At 33.6% G+C, this 21,616-nt stretch overlaps 1 protein-coding gene and 2 long non-coding RNA genes across 3 annotated transcripts; 1 reads left to right on the top strand and 2 right to left on the bottom strand.

Annotated features, from left to right (window-relative positions):
- Positions 1-4,767: 4,767 nt before the first annotated feature.
- On the top strand, positions 4,768-10,953 carry LOC132616080 (uncharacterized). The gene is made up of 3 exons (XR_009572980.1): positions 4,768-6,520; positions 6,675-6,727; positions 10,385-10,953. It is a non-coding gene; the product is annotated as an uncharacterized LOC132616080 (long non-coding RNA).
- Positions 6,388-10,463, bottom strand: LOC132616079 (uncharacterized). Its single transcript, XR_009572979.1, has 3 exons — positions 8,986-10,463; positions 8,392-8,442; positions 6,388-7,366 (listed from the first exon to the last, which is right to left on the bottom strand). It is a non-coding gene; the product is annotated as an uncharacterized LOC132616079 (long non-coding RNA).
- Positions 10,954-13,781: 2,828 nt separating the features above from the next.
- LOC132614553 (protein HIR1-like) lies at positions 13,782-14,723 on the bottom strand. The gene has a single exon (XM_060329019.1). It carries the CDS (start codon positions 14,493-14,495, stop codon positions 14,124-14,126), a length of 372 nt encoding a protein of 123 aa, XP_060185002.1. The 5' UTR covers positions 14,496-14,723; the 3' UTR covers positions 13,782-14,123.
- Between the last annotated feature and the right edge of the window lie 6,893 nt (positions 14,724-21,616).

The following is a 21,616-nucleotide window of genomic DNA, read 5'->3' as shown; positions in this document are numbered from 1 at the left end:
GATGCAATTCTTAGTGGATATATTTAGGTAAAAATAAAAATAAGTTGCTATCTGTTAAGAGTGTTACAGAGGATTTGATTAACATTTCTTTATGGGGTGTCCTTTATTGCCAATTAAAGGGAGTCCGAGCAGGGATATCGTTTTGATGAATTTCTTGAAAGCCAAGAATTATGGCGTGTACGATTCGTTCAAGATGTTGCCAAAAACGTTGAGATGGAGGAGAGAGTTTAGAGTCTTCGAAATTGTTGATGAGAAATTTAGTCCTTAGCTTGAGAATTTGTGGTATACAGATCAGGGGCGGATCCACGTTGAAGTGAGGGTGTTCCGAACACCCTCGGCAAAAAATTATAGTGTATATATAGGGTAAATTTTCTGTATTTATGTGCATATATTAACTTTTGAACACCCTCGGCAAAAAATTACAGTGTATATTTAGCTTTTCTTTTTTCCGAACACCCTGGATGAAAATCCTGGATCCGCCACTGATACAGATAATGGGAAGGACAAGGAAGGTGGGATTTTGTGTTATAATGTGTTTAGGAATATCAAGAATAAAGAATTAGAAATTTGGGGCACGCATAATCACCATCATGAAGAACAACCATTGAAGAAGCTCATTGAAGCTTGTCTTGAATTTTTTGGATATGAGTATGGGTCTTTTAATTGGATATTGGGGAGTTGAATTTTAATTAATTAGGGATTAGTTTAAACTAGGCTAATAGGATGATGACACGTGTCCCTCCGTTAAAATGAGGGGTATATTTGTGTCAAAGTATAACGGCAGAGGTATATTTGAACCCAAAGTATAACGATAAGGATATATTTGGACCTAAAATATAACGAGGGGTATATTTGACCCTTTTCCGATAGTACCGGGTATATTTGGCCCTTTTCCGTTTATTGCTCGATCCACCTTCATGATGCATGCCATGTGATGCATTCAGAAGTCAAATTCCTCCTCAGCTATTTGAAAATACCTTTAAGGACATTCTTCGTGTGAGTATCTGCTCTCCTTTTATTTATATACTAATAAAAATATGCAATGGGTCGTGACTTTATTGTTAAAAAAACTAGCCTTGTGACTTTAACGTTACAAAAGTCACAACCCATTGCATATGTTTATTAGTATATAAATAAAAGGAGAGTAGATGAACTCACCCGAAGAATGTCCTTAAAGGTGTTGTCGATATAGCTGAGGAGGAACTTAGCTTCTCAATGCATCACATGGCCTGCATTATGAAGGTCGATCAAACAATAAATTCAAGAAAAACATCAACTGATACGTACAGAGAAATCACAAACATGAAACTCGAGCGGCAAGGACGAAAATGCTTACCAGACAAACCTTAATACCACCAAAAGGAAAATCAGGAGTTTGCAAACATATCCCTACACACACCTTATCTCCCTTTCTAATGACCACATGCACCGTTTGCATACATGTTGTTCTAATAATGGCGTTTGATGATCTGTGAAATTTGTTCTAAACGTCAAGCTCGAGGCAGAACAAGGAGTACATCCATTAACCACTTGAATTGTTGTGATGAACTCCACTATTACCGTGTGCCTTCATCAGAAGCATTTCCCACAAGAAGAAGATTGCAAGAGCTCATGAGGCACCAAATTGATCTTCTAAACCGCGAAATTTATGAGTTTGAAAACTTTACCTTGAGAGAGTTGCCTTCTCTCTGATTGAGAGCCCTCACAGCCCAGTCACAACGACACAATTATCAAGAGCGCCATTGTGCTAATAGCACGTTCTGCAAGCCATTTAGTTTAACTCTCATATCCTGCATTCATTCTGGTGATAGTTTGCATAGATCACTTCCAGAAGTTCTGAATTTTTTCTTTGTCGAATTCCTTACAAAAGTGTTTCTGAATAATAAGAAGTTCAGTTGCAGGAAAAAGATAGGTTTATGTAACTGATAGCATGTACACATATGTTGAAGTTAACCTGGTAATGATCTGTTATTTTGATACTATCAGTGTAACTTTATTGTATAGTTATGCTGGTCTAATTATGCAAGTTTTTAGATGATGAAGTTAGATCCTAACAATTCCCTACGATTTGCTGGACTGTTTTTGTATTATTGGGTTTTAAGAGATCCTTGATTTATCTTGTGACTCAACTAATTTATGTATTATAGTAGTGGTCGTTGTTGAGAAAAGTACAACTCCAATAATGCCCTTTTATTTTCTCATTTTTGGTTGTTATCTGTTATGTTTAAGTGTGATGCAACTAACGTATTTATATAACGACGGTGTTTGGGTCAATATGTGCGCATACTCAATTAATCTAATCTACCAGGTGTATTTTCTTATTTATTCTAGAGGATAAGGCAAATAGGAAGAATTCACCTTGTCGACTGGGGTTATTCAATCTTTTGTTTCTGAGATAGGAACTCCAACTCTTTAACAGATTCGTTACCAAAGCTAACTTTTTTTATAACAGATGCTTGAAATGGTGGTTTCTCTCATCTATTGAAGCTATTTTCGTGTTATCTTGATGGAGGATTATAAGCTGCAAAATTTTAAAATAAAAAAAATTGTGAAGAAAAAATAGTTTTACCGCATTTACAGAGTTATTTGCCGCTTGTGATCCTCCGCAATTGTTTTGCTTACCGTGTTCTAAATGGATTATTTTTGTACATAGTAAACGGGTTTCTTAACACAAATATAGGCTTTGAACCAAAATTATTGAGTTCTACGAAACCTATAGCTAAAACTGTGGATCAGGGTCAGGCGTGATGAGCACTGAGCACATGGAACTATATATCATGTGGCTGAGACCCCTCACAGTTCCAGCACAATGATACAATTATTAAGGATTTGCTCTACCACTGAGCTAATAGCCCGTTGTGCTAGCCTTTGGATTTGATTCCCATATCTTGCATTCATCCTGGTGATAGCCTGCACATAGATCAACTTCCTGAAGTTTTCAAATTTTTGCTTTGTCGAATTCTTTAATGTAATGAAAGCGTTGTACTCTAATCCAACTAATTAACAAGTTCAGTTGAGGGAAAGGGATAGGCTTATGCAACTGATATCATATTCCTATATGTTGAAATTGACCTACAAGTATTTCAATTTCCATCGGACGACATTCTTGAAGGATCAGCGTAAACCAATAAAGTTTCCAAGCTTGCAGCGAGTTAGGTAGAAACTACTCTAATTCGCTGCAAGCTCGCAAACTTCATTGGCCGTGTATCACATTTGACGTTACAATCCAGCTGTAGCACTTCTTGAAGTCACCTAACATGTCTATGCTTAGTGCTTTTAAGTTCGATTCAACAATAATTACATTTTAATTCTTTGTTAAGTTTGAGTTTAGCTATTTGAATCTGTACTGTCCATGCCGCTTTATTTAATCCGTTTCTTTTCGTTCAAGATCTGTTGAAATGCTTTCAGTATAGAATTAAAGACTTGATATTCCAAGTAACAAATTGAAGATGTATTCCTCGAGAAAAGGACCAAAATCATCCATAATGTTTGGGTTTGGATCAAAATCATACATATTCTTTCACATGGTGCACTAATAGTACATTATGTTTGCATAAGTGGTGCACTTTTAGTCACAATCCCAAATAAATTTAACGGAAAAGAACAAAAATGCCCCTGAACTTTTAGAAAAGGTATAAAAATACCCTTTATTCATCTATTTTGCTAAAACTACCCCTCAATTCAACTTTTTGGCTCATTTATTCCCCTTGATTAACGGACAACACTAATTTTTTTTTTAAAAAAAATAAATAAATTGCACATGACATTTTATTACTGAAAAATTGATTTATTCTTTTAAAAAGAAATCTGAAAAATCGTTATTTGTAGAATAAGGAAAAATAATTTTTCAATATCCATTTCTTTAAAAAAAACATATGTAGTAAGCCTTTTATATATATATATATATATATATATATATATATATATATATATATATATATATATATATATATATATATATATATATATATATATAACAGAATTGGATTTTCATTAAAACATGTGGAATTTTTTTAAGTTTGGAAAAAAAAATTAACGGGTGGAAACCCCATTTTTTTTTTAGAAAATTCAATTTTTAAATCTGAAAAACTGATTGTTTTTTTAAGTAAAATGTGCAAAACTAATACTCCATAATTTTCTTCTAGATTTAAAAAAAGACAGTTTTCTGGTTTTTTTTTTAAACACAGTTTTTCCATAAAAAAATTAATTTTTTCAGATTTTTATAAAAATCCAATTTTTCACATTTTGAAAAGAAAAAAAATTAGTGTTGTCCGTTAGTCAAGGTTTTACTCGTTAAAAAAAAGTTTTCCAAATTTAAAAAAATTCCAAGGTTTCAGATTTATTTTTAAAAGAATAAATCAATTTTTCAGTAATAAAATGTCATGTGCAATTTATTTTTATTTAAAAAAAAAAAAAATTAGTGTTGTCCGTTAGTCAAGGGGAATAAATGAGCCAAAAAGGTGAATTGAGGGGTAGTTTTAGCAAAATAGATGAATAAAGGGTATTTTTATACCTTTTCTAAAAGTTTAGGGGCATTTTTGTTCTTTTCCGTTAAATTTATTTGGGATTGTGACTAAAAGTGCACCACTTATGCAAACATAATGTACTATTAGTGCACCATGTGAAAGAATATGTATGATTTTGATCCAAACCCAAACATTATGGATGATTTTGGTCCTTTTCTCTGTATTCCTCTCTCTCTCTCTCTCTATCTATCTATCTATCTATCTATCTCTTTAATTGTATTTCCTTTATACCTTCATCTATGTTCCTTTTTCGTTCCTTCAACACACTGATAGTTGACGGTACCTTCTAGTTACTGATTACTTCCATATTTTCAGAAATTAACTTGTTAATTACCTGTTATGATGCACAAGGTAGCATCCTGTCAAGGGGAAGTTTTATGTGCTAAATTGTACTATTTTTTTTAATTTTATTTTTGATGATAAGTAGCTTGTACTAGTTTATTTCGTGAGCAATTCGTTTAGGCAGTAAGTGTGCTTTCATCTCAAAGAAATAGTCAAGGCTATTGTTGGTGTCCTTTTTGTTATTAAATATATGTATAAGTATGGATATTTCTTATAAATGATTAGCTATTCAGAACAGAATATACGTGACCTACTGTAAAATTCTAGAGTTTCTATAGACATTTGGATCAGACTTTATTGTTGCTCTAGAACATACATAGTTATGCTTGATCTAATCATAACAATAAGATATGTAGATGAAATAAGTGACAGAAACATGAATGCATCAGACACCAATTGCACATAGATTGCCTTACCATATCTGATGCAATGTTTTGCCTTAATCACTACCTTAACTTTCCGCCCCCCCCCCCCCCCCCCCCCCAACCCAAAACCCTCCTCGGGAACCTGAAATTTGACATCAGCACCTATCCCCTGACAATATCTACTCAAACCTTAATATTAGACTATTTTAGATTAATTTAGGTCCCTAACTTCCTTAGAAACTTGCTGAACTGTTTTGCTTTTGTTGGAAAGCATAGAACTGCCTGGCCCTTTATTTCTCCCTTCCTGGCTATTATGTGTGATATCAAGTATCTGACTATGGCATTAATGAACATTACTCTTAAAGACGATGCTGGTGATTCCACCTTTGTGCTTACTAAACCTATTGGCTGAAACTTCTCGGATACTTTTGAGGATTGAAATGTCTTTTTTTCCCTTTTGGGTTGGATTATTCGCGCTGACAATTCTTTGTCTGAGACTCTATATATTTTCTTATTATTCTGCTCTATGTGTGTCTATATGCTTCCATTGTTGACTATGAATATTACATGTCTGTGAACAATTAAGATTTGTTGCTTCATAATTAGAAATCTCTTAAATGAGCCTTGCTCTTCAAATAGGAATATTTTATGTTGTTTCAGTTAGTCACACTTTATTGGCCCTTACTTTACTTATATGTTAGCCTCTTTCGCCATGTCTAGCAATTACCTTTTTAAGTACATTTACCAATGAGTATGCATCCTGAAGGCAAGGTGAAAGGCTAGAATTAGAACTTTGGTGATGTGTGTTTACCCAATACTGCTAATTCTTGATTGTCGAACGCATACTGGAACCACTTTGCAGAACAAACTACTATATTAAGATGTCAAACTACTTAACGCTCTAAGAAGTCACTGTATGCAACTTGTTATAACAAGATGGAACGTAAAACCGAGCATGGCTAGAAAGCTTGCAAACTAGAAACAGCAAGCAGTCAGAAATTAGTAGAAAGCTATCAGGAGACCTTTTAAAGAGTTTCAATACTCTGGTAAAGTCAAACTTAAAATTCGAAGGTGTGTTCTACTACTACAATTTGATTATGATCTTAGTATGTTGAGTGTGCCCTTGCAAGTGTTACAATTGTAACGTGTTACGTGGACAATAGCTGCATGCTTTTCAACTATAATTGTTGTTGAGGAACTCGTGTTGTGGTTAAGATTTTGAAGTGACCAGTGAGAGTTGAGCAGATTTGTCAAGTAAATCCCCTTGTGCACATTCCTGTTTGTCGAGTAAGTCCTCCTGTCTGCACATTTTGCTCCCATGAGTTGTTTCAGTTGGCCTTGAAAAGGCTTATGCAATTTCCTATACTAGTTAATAGAAGCCTAAAACTTTTTGCGCTGTAGTTGTTTTCTTTACGATTTCCTCTGATTGCCAATGTAACAGGGATTTTGACTGAGTTTGCTATACTCCATGGCTTCCATTTATTGTCTTCCCAGGTATCCTTCTGTGTTTTTTGTCATTGTGATGTTTGTGTTATATAAAGGCAGTTGCAGGTAATTGAAAACCTGAGCGGCCAGAACAAGAAACAGTCTTAATATAAAAGCGAATAGGATGACTTTTGTCACGACCCAGCCCCGTGGGCCGTGACTAGTGCCCTAACTAGACACTCATACAGACTTGATTACCAGATCGACATATCAAAGACTTATTCAAATTTAACATACGTTATTTATACGAATACTGAGAAACAGACGTCATCTTAAGCGGTCACCCGTAACAAAAATATCATACCAAAAGCCGGCAGGCTGGCGGAATACACATCGCCCGAATATACACACATATACAAACAGGTGGGCCGTTTTAGCCATAATAGCAAACGGGACCGCTTAAGGCACAAATCACAAACATAATCGAACAAACATGACCCATGACCCACACATATATCTACAGGCCTCTACAAACCATAACAGAACATATGACAGGACAGGGCCCCGCCGTACCCTCAAATAGTCATATATACAGAAATATGTATGACAAAAGATATGTACCAAAATATGAGCTCCGGATCAAAGGAGTACTCCAAATAGCAGAATAAGTGTCCTACACTGGCGGGTCACCAGAACGAACGTCTGCACCTGCGGACATGAAACGCAGCCCCCAAAGAAAGGGGGTCAGTACGAAATATGTACTGAGTATGTAAAGCATGAAGCACAGTAATCCGATTCATAACTGAAGTGAGGAGTATAGAAAATGGATACAGAATTAGTATATCAAAACCTGTGCTGAAAATATAAATAATGCAAATAAAAATCATGCATAGGGCTCAAGAACGTGGTCGCCACTCCGACGCTGGCGCCACAACACATCATACTCCAGAAGGTTTCAAATCTCCGTACAATCCCCGAACATATCGTATCATCATAACATATCACAACATCAAACACATCATATGTCATATCACATCATAACGCCGTATATAAGCGGTACCCGACCCTATGGCGAGGTCTCGGGAACCGTAACACATCATACTGCCGAATATAACATAGTGCGCACGATCACAAAGTCGGCCCGGGATCCGGCGAACGATATCATAGTAGTATGCACGAGCGGAGTAGTGAGGAAACCATATGCATATAAGTACATAAATAAATTTCAAAACTCGATGGACAAATATATTTACCGACATCTGAAGGCTCAAAAATAAGATTCGGGTCAATCGGAATTAGTATAAGAAAGTTACGAGCTTTTGAAGTACAGAACCTTCTAAAAATATTTCATAAGCCATACTTGGAAATTCAAGTATCATTCATATTAGAAAACTTTCGAACATCATTATGGATCAAATATTCATATTAGGAAACTTTCGAATAACATTATGGATCAAATCAAATGGAGACTTTTGGACCATATTTACGTACCAAAATATTCATCAAAGACTTAGTCCTCTCGATTTTCTTTCGAACAACATTCGGAAACATAACAACTAGAGTCTTCGAATATCACAAATATGTATCAAGCCATATGAAATAGCTTACGGAAGTCAAAGATGTTAGCCATCCTAGTGGCTCTAAGAGTAGGATTTTCTTTATAAGCATACATATACATTTTTGTTCATTTCAAAAGGGTCATGCCAAAAGAAGGAAAAGTAGGATTTACATACCTCGATCCCTTGCTAACCAAATCCCGACTCAAGTCACGGGCTCTCCAATATCTATAATAACGTTATCAATTACCAAACATTAGCTACAATATCAACGCTCACATATTCATTACTATTCCAAGATCATTCAAACACAATTCAAGAACACTTTGAACAATTTGTACAATATTCAAACATTCCCACTAACACCATATTCCACCCGAAACTTCTACAAATGCAACGAAACTACGACGACGCATTTTCTTCTTTCGAATTCATAAACTACAACAACAATTCATACGTTAGCAATGTTATTCCCGCAAATACAAGAACTACATTAATGACCATGGTGGCTTCCAAAACAGCCCACAATCATCACAACTTCAACTCGAATCACCAAATTCTCATTTTCATCATAAAATACATATCAACAACAACCAAATTACTACATAAAAATTAGTTCATCTTCCCTACACTACACATACATACACGGCCACATACCCACACGGCCCACACACAACATACAACATTTCCATGAATAAGGTGTTTATTCAATTCTACTCACTACAACATATATATAAACCTTCCATAACATAAAAAGGATAGAATTCTTACCTTTTCTAAAATCTCCACTTGCCACTAAAGTGGTTTTCTTGGTTAAATAATTATACCACGTTGAAGAGGGTCTTGAACTTAGTAGGGATTCAAGAAGAAATAAATTTTTGGATCAAAGATTGGAAGCTTCAAATTTATTTATTTTCTAGCTTGGCCGAATTTTCTTGCTTCTTGCTCTCACTCTTCTTTTGTTTCTTGAATGTTCTAATATGTGTTAGAAAACTAGTGGCCCCTTCCCTTTTATTTGTCTTGGATTTAATTTTTCATCGGCTTGGGCCATTGCTATATGGCCGGCCACCATGTTGGGCCCCCTCTTTTTTTTCTGTTTTTTGATTTTCCAAGCCCAACTTCTTATGGTTAATATTTATAATTCATGAAACTAATTTCCGAAATTCCAATTTTACCCTTAGCCTTCCTCGATATTTCCGCATCAATATTTTTCATGAACAACATATATATTAAATAAAATCAAAATATTGTCTTATCTCTTACTTGTCACAATTATTTCAAATTTTTCCGAATATGCAAAATACGGGATATAACAACTTTGGCCAAACTGAGATATTGGATTAGTGATCGTCTGCTGTCAAAGGGTCAAGCGCAGATGAGCACATTGAATTATCCATATGGCCGAGACTCTATATTTGTCTTATGAAATCTATTGAGTGTCTAAAATTATTAATTTAGAGCCAGTAATATAAAAGAACTAAAATCTTGAAGATCCGAATCCAAAAACCTTGAATTTTGGCTCCGATTCTGGTTGAGAGTCCGCACAGCCCAGGCACAACGACACAGGCACGCTCTACCATTTAGCTAATATAGCTCGTCGTTCAAGCTGTTTAATTTAATTCTCATATCTTGCATTCGTTCTGGCGGTAGCTTGCATAGATCAACTTCCTACAGTTTTGAACATTTTCTTTGTTGAACTCTGTACGACATAATGAAAGTGCTGTTCTCTAATCCAACTGAATAACAAGTTTAGTTGATGGAAAGGGATAGGTTTATGGAACTGATATCATATTCATATATTGAGACTGATCTGCTAATGATATATGTTATTCTGAAACTGTAAGTGTAATTTTATAACATAGTTATGCTGGTCTAATTATGTCAGTTTTTTAGCTGATGAAGTTAGATCCCTAACAATTTTGCTAAATTATTTCTGTATTATTGGGTTTTAGAAATCCCTCGATTTATCTTGTGACTCAAATAATTGAGCTGCTGTAATAGTGGTGGTTGTTGGGAAAATGTAGAACTCCCACGCCCTTTATTTTCTAAATTTTTTGGCTGTTATGTGTTAAGTCTGATGCAACTAACATAGTAGTAACATATTTTATATAACGGTGGTGTTAGGTCAATTTGTGCATTATACTTGATTAATCTGATCTACCAATACCAGGTGTATCTTCTTACTTATCCCGGAGGTTAGGCAGATAGGAAGAATACACCTTGTCGCCTGTGTTGATATTCAATTTGTGGTACCTGAGATCGTCACTCCAGCTCTTTAGCAGATGCTTTAATTTATCACATAGGAAAGCTATCTTTTTTTATAACCGAGAAATCTCTAATAGTCTGTGGCATATAGTTTGACATTCTGAATAATGGATTCCCCCTTTTATATTTCTCTGAAATAGCAGCCTTTTGTTTGCGGCAGAGTTAGACTCCAATCTTCGAGCAAAGTCTAATCTACCCATACGGATTGTGTTCTTACCATTAGACCAGAGCGCGGGTCATTGAAAAGCTAATCTAACTTGTGGTATTTACTCATCTAGAGATGATAATGTTGATAGTGATTCTACCTTTGTGTTTACTGAAATTATAGGCTGAAGATCCTCATGTTACTCTTATTTATGTCTGAAATCATTTCTTTCCTATGTGATTTAGAGGTTGAGTTTATCAGCACCAATCTTAACACATCATAACCTTTTAGAGAAGAAATTTCCTATTATGCAGCCAGCCTTTGTTGTATGTTATACTATAAGTTTTGTAGTACCAATCTGTATAAGCATTGCAGCTTTTTAAGATTATGGTGTCTGTTGGGTTATACCTGCAAATGAACTAGGTTAAATTTATTCGAATTTGGCAAAAACTCCAGGTGAGAATAAATACGAATAAATATTACCAAATTAAGTGTCGAAAGCTATGTTACTGAGTCACTTTAAGAATGTTGGTTGCACTAGTGTTAGATTCTAAAAAATGCATCACTAATGCAACACGCATATATCAGGATTTCTGAAGATCCTTAGAAACTATTCCGACAAAGAGATGTTTCTATATCTGTATCAGATCCTTCAAAAATGCACTGTTCGTATTAAAAGAAAATTTAAATGTGCTCGTCAAAATGCGCTAGTCTGCACACCCGTTGGCATTTTTTGAGAATCCTGGCGACACAGCCGAAAAGGTAAAATAGTGGTGGTCTCAACCAAATACTGTTAGATGTCTGGGCAACAATTAATTTTTTTCAACATGTTAAGACTCTCAAATGAACCTTGCTCCTAGTATAGGGACAATTTAGTTGATGATTTCTTTCTTAATAAAGAATTGAGTCAAACCAAACTCTGAACCCCTGAAAATAATATATGTTTTCTAAATTAAATGAAGTGCCAATTTAGTCTTCTACTTTTACGTAGTAGTTGTATTCAACCAGTTCAAAGTATGACAAGAAAAGTATCTTATAAAAGGAAAAAGAGAACCAGAATCCAAGGCATATTCTAAGGAATTTGATGACTAGTCCCTACTTTGGATATGTCATGGATCCTTCAAAAAGAAACTATATAAAGTGCCATTTGTATCTATACGCTTTATCTTCAATATAATTTTTGTTTGTTGAAAAAGCTTATATCACATGCAAACGGTTATTTTTTTCACAAGAACCTTTGATTATGAGAGACAAAAAGGGCTGAAGTAGCAAAATTTGTATGCAAAGACAATGATTACCATACAGAGATGAACCAACGGTTGGATTCTGCCAGCATTAAAGGAGTTTTCATCATTCAGAGGGACATAACTTTATATTCAAAACGGAAAAAGGTCAAAATTACCCCTGAACTTTAAAAAATAGTTCATTCATACCCTTCGTTATACTTTAGGGTCAATTATACCCTTACAGTTATACTATGGGGTCAATTATACCTTTATGTCTAACTGCTGCCACGTGGCATCATCCCAGCCCTTCAAAATTATTTTACCTTCAAATAATTTTTTACCCACTAAAATAACTCAACCCGACCCGAAATTTTTTTTCCAGCAAAAATAATACGGAATTATTTTTATTTTATTTTGCTGGAAAAATTATCCATATTATTTTTGCTGGAAAAAAAAAATTCGGGTCGGGTTGAGTTATTTTAGTGGGTAAAAAATTATTTGAAGGTAAAATAATTTTGAAGGGCTGGGATGATGCCACGTGGCACAGTTAGACATAAGGGTATAATTGACCCCATAGTATAACTGTAAGGGTATAATTGGCCCTAAAGTATAACGAAGGATATGAATGAACTATTTTTCAAAGTTCAGAGGTAATTTTGGCCCTTTTCCATATTCAAAATATACTCTTCTCACAAAACGACCAAAAAAATAATAGGCAGAAAGGATTTGTGTATTTGATATTCTTTGGGTATTAGAAAAATCCTCGAGGGTAGGTGACACACATTTTAAACTTTGTGAATACTGAGTATGCATGTCCTTTAATCCTTCTTTAAATCCAATTTTTATTGTGAGAGCTTGAACTCATACGATGTGCTACACTAGTGATTAACCATACAAATAAAAATATACGTATATGTTATTTTAGGGAGTAATACTTAATAGTGGTGCAATTTTTCGGTGTTACGACTTGGTGCTCTTCTATGAAGAGCCAAAAGCTCTTGATGTAGGAAGGTATGGCCCAGTCTGTTTACCTCATTTTGCGTCCTATTTGAGACGAAATTAAGCAGGTGTGGTATAACGATCTCGTCTTCTTATGACACACACTTAGCTCAAGCTATGCTATTTTCACTAGATATGTCAAGTGGGAGTACTTGAGTATGTGGGACTTGTGCAAGTGTTCACGGTAGAAAACTAGCTGAAATTGGAGATGAACTGCTACAACAACATATACAGTATAGTCCCACTAGGTGGGGTTTGTTTTTACTCCATTTTTTTTTATGTATATTTGATCATTTGGATTATTTCACTTGATTAATGGCTACATATATTTGAATATTTTCATTAATCATAATCTATGTTTGTAACAATTCGAGAAAATCTTTTTGAATTATTTAATTTTCACAGTTTTCTCAATGGAAGTGATTAAATACAAACTGGTCTAAGTCATCAATTTAGAGTTTAGACATCATGACCGAAAGTGAATACTCCCAAAATCCCAAATGAATAAGAAAAGAGATTTGTATGACACATTATTAGAGGCGATCATTGCTAACAGAGTCAAGATTATTTTCAAAAACATCACCATGAAAATGAACAAGTAACCAAAAAAATATATCATTTATCTAGATAAATTAAGTGATTGTCACTAAATATCCATAAACCCTTTCATTAACAATACACAATCCAAAAAACAAAAAAAAAATAGAAACAACTTTTTCTTCTAGTTCACATGGAAGGGGGGAAAACAAGATATTTATAGTCAATAACTACCCCCCAACCCCCCCCCCCCCCCCAAAAAAAAAAAAAACAAACAAACAAAATAAATAAATAAAAAGTAAAACAGAAAAGATAGAAAGAAAAAAGTGAAACCTATTTGGATTAGAGTTGGGCAGATAAAAAGTAGTACTAGCAAATTGATAAGATAGTCTAGATGCGGGCAAATTGATTCAAACAATGTCATTATATAAATCAAAATGAAAGTCTCATATTTACTAGAAAAAGAAAAGAAAAGATAGAACTGTTTTTTTCACTTCACATTGAGGGAAGAAAAAAATTAATAGTCAACAATTACTCTCTGGTCAGACTTATCTTCCACTCCAGCCACCATCCCAACAACAATAATAACTGTCTTAATTCCAAACAAGTTGGATCGATCATATGAATCTCTACAAACTCATATTATAAGCTCATAACCTGACCTAGACACTACCGTTATAAACAAAACAAAAAATGAAAAAAGAAAAAAGAAAAGCCTCACTAGTTCTATTTTTCTCTTATTTTTTTGCTTCTTCTACCGTTGTTGGTGCAGGTGCAGGTGCAAGTGCAGGTGCTGGTGCTGGTGCTGGTGCAGGTGTTGGTATTTTAGCTTCTTCTTCTTGTGTTGAAGTAGTATTAGGTACACCACCATCAATACAACTTCTACATTTTCTTTCAACCCAACCTTCAATATCATCTTCACCATTACCACTAAAATGTCTACCACCACATAGCCTAGCAATAATACCAGCAACAACACCAAGTATTGTTATTACTGCTAATACTACTAGCAATGTCTCTATGGATCCATGTGTACTACTTGAAGATGATGATGATGAAGAATGACTTTGTTCTACCACTAGTGGTGGTAGCTGTTTCTCATTCTCCATTTTTTTTTTTATTTTTTTTTTGTGGTTTTCTTCAAGTTCTTGCAAGTGTGAAAAAAATGGTGTGGAAGAGTGTGTGGGAAATATATTGAGTTTGATGAAAAAGGAGTACTCTTGGAGAGCTTAGAGTGTTAAAGAGGGTTTTTGAAGTTTGAGGGTGAAACTGAGATAGAAAGAGGTTTGAGTTGGAAAAGAAAAGGATTTAGTGAGATATACACTATGTATAAAGAATTTTATATCATGTGAATTTTAACACATTGTAGCTGATATCTTGTCTTATTTTCTTAAAATACTAATTCATTTCAATTATTATAGACACAATTATATATAATTATCTTTTGAGTGATCTGATTACATAGAGAAAATTTACATTTTATTACTAAATAAAAGTAAAACTCAAAAGAAATTATGAGCCCGTTTGGATTGGCTTATAAGTTGTTTTCAGCTTTTTTGAATGTTTGGTTGGCTAGCTTAAAGTCATTTTGTGCTTAAAATAAGCTCAAAAAAATAATTTGGTTCATTTGACTTAGCTTATCTAAAGCAGCTTATAAGCTGAAAACAGCTTATAAGCCAAAAAAATAAGTTAAATTACTCCAACTTATTGTTTTTAACTTGTTTACAGCTTATAGGCATAAGCCCATTCAAACAGGCTCAATATAATTTTTGAACTAAGATTGGTGATGGGAGATGGTAAAACGATTGTGGTGAAAGTTGAGATATATAGACAGAGGTTGGAGTTGGAAAAAGAAAAGGATTTAAGAGCCTGTTTGGAAAAATGACTTTAAATTGGCCAGCTATAAAAATTGAAAATAACTTATAAGTCAATCCAAACGGGCTCTTACTAACTTATTTACACATATTCTAAATAATTTTATCTTATCGGCATATTATTACATGTTGTAGCAAATAAATTAGCTTATTTTTCCTAGCATATTAATTTTACTTTTTATGGATGCAAATCACAATTATTTGTAATTATCTTTTAATAATTGAAAGTGTACACAAAAATCCACATATAAATATAATTGAAGTGAGGATATCTTCTGTGTGTCATGCAGCTCAAAATCTGTACTTAAAATTCTAAAGTATTCAACTGTTTTTGGACATTAAGCAGAAATACATACATTCCATTACATACATTATAAGTGTACTTAATCAAGGGAAACAAATTAAGATATTGTCCTAATCATAACTTTCAAAAAGACAAAAATAAAATAAATAGTCTTTATAAATTATTGGGCCCAATATACTTTTAAGAGCTACATATTTTCAAAAATGAATCCTAATTTCTGATCTTTCATCAGCTTTTTAAACAACAAACACAAGTCCACCTCTTAATTATTGTTTTTCCCCATGTAGGGGCCATTATATTTCTTGCATAATTAAGTGTGCACTAGTTTTACTTCAAAGTCCTTTCTTTTTAAAGTTTATCTACTATATACTGATAGTATTATAAATCCTAATTTCTGATCTTTCATCAGCTTTTCAAACAACAACACAAGTCCCCCTCTTCATTATTGTTTTTCCCCGTGTAGGGGCCATTATATTTCTTGCATAATTAAGTGTACACTAGTTTTACTTCAAAGTCCTTTCTTTTTAGAGTTTATCTACTATATACTAATAGTATTATAAATTTTTATTATACTACTAGATCACCTAAAAAGTAATTATGAGTTATCGTTCATAATAAGTGAGATTAATAACCTAGAAAATAAAACAAAGTTACATGCTGCAAAAGACTAAAATAGATGATAAGATTCATAATCTAAATCCTTCTCCTTTTCTTTTCTTTTTATACAAAAGTCTTCCTCTTTTTCCATTTTTGCATTATTTAGTAGAGTACTAGTAATTATTTTCTTAAATCTCAGCTTTCACCCACAAATTTTTACTATCTTCCATCACAATCATACTTCAAAAGCAATTTTCTTTTGAGTTTGACTTCTCTCTAGTGATAATGTATTTTTTTTTTCTAGACTGATTAAATGGTATTTAGAGAGTCTTAAACTATTTAACTGTCTAAACCAAAAGTAATTCTAAATTTATAATATAATTGGCTTTTATTATGGCCTAGATCCTAGTGCCCAAAGGTCACCACTTCTAACCTTGGGTTGAGGACTTTGTGATCATCTTTTATGCTATTTATTTTTAACTTGTTGCCTGTTAATTAACTTTTTTTCTTCACTTTGTTAATTAATTTAAGGTTAGTTTAGGTCTTTTAGGTGCAATTTTTTTAAAAAAAAAAAAAATTAAGGTCCAAATGTCATTACAGTCCCATTATAGACTGAAGTGCATTTATTTTAACACAGGTGAAAAAGGTACTGTTACAATGCCAGTGGTGAATAATAATACTTAGATTTATTTCTTTATGTGGCTACTCCCAAAAGTTCTCTCTCTTGGGGTGTGGGTAAAGGGCGAGGGGGAAAGTAGAATTTTTGTCTTCATTGGTATCACATGTTTGCCTTTAAATATGAAGTGAGACCCCCAAGATTTTGTTGAATAGTTTCACTCTTATATGTATAAAAAATAAAATATATAATATCTGTTTTTAGTTTGTACAAAATTTCCCACTTTCAGAAATAGGGTTAAATTTACTCTTGTAATATTTAGATTGAGCAAGTTAATTTGTCCTCGGGTAGACTTTTCGTCTAATATTAAAGCTCGTCATTAGAGAAAAATGGCTATTTTTTCCATTAGCCCCTTGTGAGCTCCATCACCGAGAGTAATTTTAAACCATAATAAAATAAAAATTAACCAGAGGCATCATTGTATGCTCCACTTTTGTTGCCCTGATTTACATTCCGGAGTACTCCTATGGCATAGTTGTAAATTTGGACCTTTTTTGAAGAATTTGGACACATTGAAGTTCTGTTAATATTGATAAAGCAAATACAAGACCATTTGTTATTTAGTTATTCTCCAATTATCGTTTAGGAAGCAAGTCATAATTATTCATGTAATATCCAAGATTGAGCAACTTTGTCGTGGACTTTCGGTTTAATGTACTCTCCATTAGAAAAATATGTCTCACGAGCCTCCAACGCAGCTCAAATCCGAGTGTTTCAAAAAGTTAAGGGGTAAATTTGGATCCTTTTTTGAATGATTTGGATACTTGAATTCCTCTTAATTCAGAGGTTTGGGTTAAAATTGTCCCTTATCTATGGGAGTAGGTTCATTTTGGTCCCTCAAATATTACCCTGAGCATATTTGATCCCTTATCTATGGAAGTAGGTTCATTTTGGTCCCTCAAATATAACGCTAAGCATATTTAATCCCTTAACTATGCTAAAGTGAGGCACTTTTGGTTCCCCTAATAGAATCCGTTTAAAAAGTAACAGTGTTAAACCAATGTGACACTCACGTGACTTATAAGAGGCTAAACCCATTGGACAAAAATACTAAACTCATTCTTTAAAACAGGCAGAAACTTTATCTAATATATTGAAATTTGCATTCACATGGTTCTAAATGCAAATTAAGATAATTTGTAAATGTTGTTAAAAAGAATTTTGATTTTTTAATATTTAACAAAAAAAACTTTATATTCACATGCTTTCAAAATAAGTGGAACAGTTTCATGTGTACTGCCAGATTACCGTTTAAGAGTTGGTTACCAACCATATGATCCAAATATTATGGGTTGCTTTGCTAATATCTTATATGAGTTGCATTTTTTAGATAAATGTCATTACTCTGCATTGCATTTTATCTGATGGGTTTAGCCTTTTACGAGTCACATGAATATCACATGGATTTAGTACCGTTACTTTTTAAAAGGGTTCTATTAGGGGAACCAAAAGTGCCCACTTTAGCATAGTTAAGGGATTAAATATACTTAGCGTTATATTTAAGGGACCAAAATGAACCTACTCCCATAGATAAGGGATCAAATATGCTCAGGATAATATTTGAGGGACTAAAATGAACCTATTCTCATAGATAAGGAATCAAATATGCTCAGGATAATATTTGAGGGACTAAAATGAACCTATTCTCATAGATAAGGGACAAATTTAACCCAAAACTCCTTAATTCACACTGGAATTCCATTAATGACAAAAACAAATACAAAACAATGAGCAAGTTGAACTTGTTCCAAATATGAAATGAGACCTCCAAGAATTTTGTTGGATAATTTCATTCTTATATACTTTTTGTTTTTTGTCCCATTTTCTGTCTTTAGTAATTTTCCAAGTTTTGTTTTTTGTTCAGAAATGTGAGAAGTTATATATTATATATACATATAAAGGCTAAATGTCTTCCTCACCCCAGTTGGCAATTTTGACTACTAGTAATAAATTTGATGTGATGTAACATTATTTGCACCTGAACCAATCCTATTTAACACTATGAGATATACATATAGTGACATTTCCATAAAGTCATCTGCCGCATTGCTGAATTTCTGTATAACATTTGTCTTGGTCTTTTGGAACAGATGGTTGAAAAGCTTATACACACAAAAGGTATAAGAATTCTGAACAAAAATGTCCTTGTTTTAATTCAAACTTTAGAAAGGTTCTTTGTTGCTTTTATTTTGCTTTATAATTCTAGGTGGTGAAAATTAAAATTGTTTACTTTCTTGATGAAATTTCACATTTATATCTTATTTTCTTTTGGCCAAATTGCTGGTACAGTGGAATTAATTCTGATTTACTGGCTCAAGTGATCAGATGTGTGGCTCTTGGCTTTACAAAACATCTACTTGTGGTCTTGTGGAGCTGTTTTTTCTCAATACCAGTGAGTAGGGGAAAATTACACAAATAGCTACTTTTATGACCATTAATTAAAATATAGTCGAAATTTAAAAAATATTCAAAGTTCAGTTGTTTCAGAATAAAATTTCTGACCTCGAGGATGGAGTTTCAAACCTCGTCTCTAAAAGGGTCTGAAGTTTGAACTACCAGATCAAACTTCAGACCTCACGGTGGAAGTTAGGCTTCGACAGTTCATAACTTCAGAGCGCACAGTCCGAAAAACAGAAAGGAGGAAGAGGAGGAGCTAAAACGGACTGAAGTTTGTCAAATCTAGCTAAATTTAAAATAATTTTTAAAATGTTAATATGTTTTAACGAGTGTTCATCAAATTAACTACCTAGTGTCATTTCTACCAATCATAGGGGAGAAATTATTATTATTATCATTATTGTTGTTGTTAGTTTTTGTTGCTATTTTCTGTAATGAACTAAAAAGTACTATATACTTTACGTCAAACAAAAGTAAGCAAGCCTGGCTTTTGACTCCTAAGTCCTAATAACATCCCTTTTTGGACTGAAAACCCGCCAGAATTTATGCATCTGGCTTTGCATAACTATTTATCTTTTTGGAAAAAATAAAACTTTACTTTAAATAAACAATGGACTGTTGAAAACTTTTCTATTAGTAGATCTATTTTGTTTCTTTTAGTGCATTTTGGTGTTAGAGATTTGGTACAGAAGATTTTAAAAAAGGGGTTTCGGTTTGTATTCCTTAGAGTGGGAAATGGGCAAATAGTTAATTTTCACACCCCTAATAAAAAAGTAGTCATCTTCTCAAAACTAGTCAATATTTTGTCATGCACTAAAAAATATCTGGACAAAAGTACTTCTATCTAAAGCACGAAAATACTCCATAATGTGATGGAGTACTTTGTGAGTCTACAACTGAGACAACTCAAGAAGAAAAAGTACTGGAGTTCGTGGTTCCACAACTGAGAAACTATAGAAGATATCTCGAGTTCATGATTCTACCACTGAGAACTCAAGAAAAGAGTCATGGAGTTCATTGTTCTACAACTAAAACTCAAGGACAGGGTCATGGAGGTCATGGTTCTACAACTCAATTGAGTTCAAAACTTCACCGGACAGTACTAGGTTTTCACATGTAAAAGTTCAAAACTCCACTGCAATGTAAAAGGGAGTTTTTGAACTCCAACAGAGTGTGTGGGAGTTTCCCTTGTAAAAGCTTCAAACATCAGCACATTCTGCTGGAATTTTTCTGTGTTTTAGTGATGAGTATTTTTATCCAAATTTTATTTCTACATAAAAAATGACCATTTTTAATTACATTTCAAATGACGGCTAAACTTTGAATACCAGCTCAAAAGTGGCCATCCCATATCATTTTTACCTTGGAAGAAGGATTTGGAGGCCCATTTCTTATCAGGGGCCCATTACATATCAAGAGCATAAGCCAGCAAGAATCTGGGCCCAAGCCCAGTTCATCTACATCCTCCCTATCCATTTTTGTTAGGGCAATTTGCACAATGGCCTTATTCGGAGGTGGTCTTTAATTTTTGTCCATCAAATTGTTGGTCTTTTTAATTTTTGGCCTTCGCATAAAACTCCTGTGTTTAGAGTTTGAACCCCGCTTAGTAAGAAAAAAAAAACCGCAAGGCAGAGTTTGACTGCCAGAGTTTGACTGCAAACTCTCCTTATCAGGCAGAGTTTCAAATTTTACCTTAAGGCAGAGCTTGACTGCAAACTCTACTTAAAGAGTTTGACTGCAAACTCTACTTAAGGCAAAGTTTTGCCTTCAGTCATAAGGCAAAACTCTTTCTTAAGAGCCTGTTTGGATTGGCTTATAAGTTGCTTATAAGCTGTTTTCAGCTTTTTTGAGTGTTGGTTGGTCAGCTTAAAGTCATTTTATGCTTAAAATAAGCTTAAAAAAATAATTGGGCCCATTTCACTTAGCTTATCTAAAATAGCTTATAAGCTGAAAACAGCTTATAAGCCAAAAAAAATAAGTTAGATTATCCAACTTATTTTTTTTAGCTTATAAGCTGTTTGCAGCTTATAGGCATAAGCCCATCCAAACAGGCTCTAAGAGAGGTTTGCATTAAGGCAAAAAAAAAATCTTTTTTTTTTTTACTCAGCTGGATTTTGCAAAACTCTGCCTTAACGCCTAACTTTTGCCCTAATAGATCTAATTTTGCTACGAAATTCTGCCTTGCAAAATTATTATTTTTTAAATGAGCCAGGATTCGAACCACAAATCTCGGGGTATTAGGCGAAGGCCAAAAATTAAAGACCAGCAATTTGAGGGGCAAAAATTAAAGACCAATGCCTTTGAAGGGAAATCCGCGCAAAATAAATGTTTTTGTTACAAACATTCTTGGAACATTTTCTTTTAGTCATTTCTATGGAAAAT

Source organism: Lycium barbarum, chromosome 10 (genome assembly GCF_019175385.1).
Source record: "Lycium barbarum isolate Lr01 chromosome 10, ASM1917538v2, whole genome shotgun sequence".
Classification (NCBI taxonomy): domain Eukaryota; kingdom Viridiplantae; phylum Streptophyta; class Magnoliopsida; order Solanales; family Solanaceae; genus Lycium; species Lycium barbarum.
Note: the sequence above shows the minus strand (reverse complement) of the source record. Positions and strands in the feature narration are given on the sequence as shown.

Excerpts from the sequence above, each read along its gene's own strand:
- LOC132614553 (XM_060329019.1), bottom strand. The coding sequence starts at position 14,495 with ATGGAGAATGAGAAACAGCTACCACCACTAGTGGTAGAACAAAGTCAT.